The sequence below is a fragment of the Malania oleifera genome, chromosome 3, assembly GCF_029873635.1.
Source record: "Malania oleifera isolate guangnan ecotype guangnan chromosome 3, ASM2987363v1, whole genome shotgun sequence".
NCBI classification, from domain to species: Eukaryota; Viridiplantae; Streptophyta; class Magnoliopsida; order Santalales; family Ximeniaceae; genus Malania; species Malania oleifera.
Genome location: NC_080419.1, coordinates 21,451,107 through 21,453,151, shown reverse-complemented (window position 1 = coordinate 21,453,151; position 2,045 = coordinate 21,451,107). Strand labels below are relative to the sequence as shown.

Below are 2,045 nucleotides of genomic sequence, written 5' to 3'. Positions count from 1 at the left end.
CCTCCAGAGAATGGACAAAATCAGTATGCTGCTGTGAAGATGATGAGATTCATAACATCAAACCTGTGTATGAATGATGGTGATGCTATCAAATTGCAAGCGAAATCAAAACACAATTCAAATCTCAAATTTATTTAACCCACATTTAGGAGATTTCAAACCCTCAATTTGAATTTTTTTATCCATCTCAATGAAATTCACTACAAACACTATCTTCACCTTAGAAGGAATTGTTTTGAAATTGGTTGAAAACGAAAATGCCCTACTGTATTTTGTACTGAAATGCAACATGAACGGGTCAATGACCAAGCCATCTGTTCCTGTGATATATATATATATATATATATATATAGTACTGATATAAATCTTTTGACAGATGTATCACGTCAATACGTAAACCAGAAAATAATAGACCATACAAAGATTTTACATGCCACAAAGCTTCATCTATATTGTTACATTGTCTTTCAAATTTAATTTCCCCTTCGATTTGGCTTCACATCAATACATGAATCAGAAAATAATAGGCCATGCAAAGGTTTTACATGCCACAAAGTTTCATTTTTTATATTGTTACATTATCTCAAATTAAATTCCCCCTTCAATTTGTCTTCTGATCTTGTGTTGGCGAATCACTCCCTTGTTCCTGCAAAAACACGAGTTTCTACTGCATATTATATACATATATATAAGAGCAATGTTTGAGGTAAGTTTCTCCGTTTCTCTTATCCTATCAATTAATTACAGAAATATTTCTTAACCTCAATCCTTGTTTAAGGTAATTTAGGTTTCTCTGAACGATCTCTTTTATTTCTTTTACGTACTGCATGATAAATCTTCTAAGGATGCAGTTCATGTGATAATTTGAATTTGAAGGTTCATATGAGCAGAACTTAAGTGTACCTGATCTTTATCAGCATTGATAGGCTCCTTTGCTTCATTGGGTTTTCCCTCTCCTGCCTCCTCCTTGACAACTTTCTCTTCATTCTCCTTCTCAGCCTCTCCTGCACATATATTCAACCAAGTTGACCAAACACATTATGACTCATGACCCATGTCTTGTTAGAACTAATACTCAATATGGCAAAAAGAAAAAAAAAAAGATTCATATAGATGATAGTTCAATTTACATACCATTTCCCGTATCTGGTTTTGTTTCTTCAATCAATTCTTTCTCCCCAACAGCAACATTGATCTCTTCCGAGAGATGGCGTGGAGAAAAATACTCTGACCTCTCGGACTGCTCCTGATCAGAAACAATCCTTTGGATCGATTCCTCATCTCTCCTAGATGAGAAAAAGCAATTCGGGGATTCGCTAGTAATGAATCGATCGGGTTCATCACCAATCTGATCAGCATGGACATCTTCTTTCTTTTGCTCATTTGATTCTTCAACAGCATCCTTTTCCTTCAATCCAGCATCTGCTGTTGTACTAATTATGTCCTTCACATCAACATCAGCCTCTTCAGCCTTATTAGTCTCCTCAGATGAATCCTCTTTTGCCTTTTCTCTTTCCTCTGCCTGCACCAAATGATCAGCAGCACCGGCCTTATCGGCCGAACCGGTTTCGCTGATGGCTTCTACATCTTTTCCAGCCTTCTTGGTGGGATCAGCATCATTTGATTTCTTGAGGGTAATGGCGTTCCCGGTGGCGACATTGTGTTTTGATTCCCCACAACCCATTTGTGTGGAGAAAGAGGTGGATCAAGGGAGAGAGACCTAGTTTGGAGGGGGTCTGAAATGTGAATGGGCCTTGTCCTTATTGTTAATGGGGATTTAATTTGCTTCTGGAAATGGCAATGGTGAGGTGGAATTGCCTGAGTTTCTTGATGTTTTGTTAATATTGTTGAAGAGAATGAACGTAGGGGGATGGCATGGGATGTGCCAATATTAAATTATTGGTGTCTTGTGTGTTGGCCGCAGCACAAAATAAGGGTAGAGGAGGGTATATTTAGGCAATGTACAGCCCACATGTTAGCAACAAACATGCTGGCAATTGGCATTCTACTGCTAAATATATATAGAACAATGGATTAGATTTGCT

The 2,045-nt window shown here is 37.7% G+C and overlaps 1 protein-coding gene across 1 annotated transcript; it reads right to left on the bottom strand.

Moving 5' to 3' along the window:
• Positions 1–424: 424 nt before the first annotated feature.
• On the bottom strand, positions 425–1,728 carry LOC131152327 (uncharacterized). The gene is made up of 3 exons (XM_058104152.1): positions 1,135–1,728; positions 904–1,004; positions 425–646 (listed from the first exon to the last, which is right to left on the bottom strand). Exons 1-3 carry the CDS (start codon positions 1,682–1,684, stop codon positions 602–604), a joined length of 696 nt encoding a protein of 231 aa, XP_057960135.1. The 5' UTR covers positions 1,685–1,728; the 3' UTR covers positions 425–601.
• Positions 1,729–2,045: the final 317 nt, after the last annotated feature.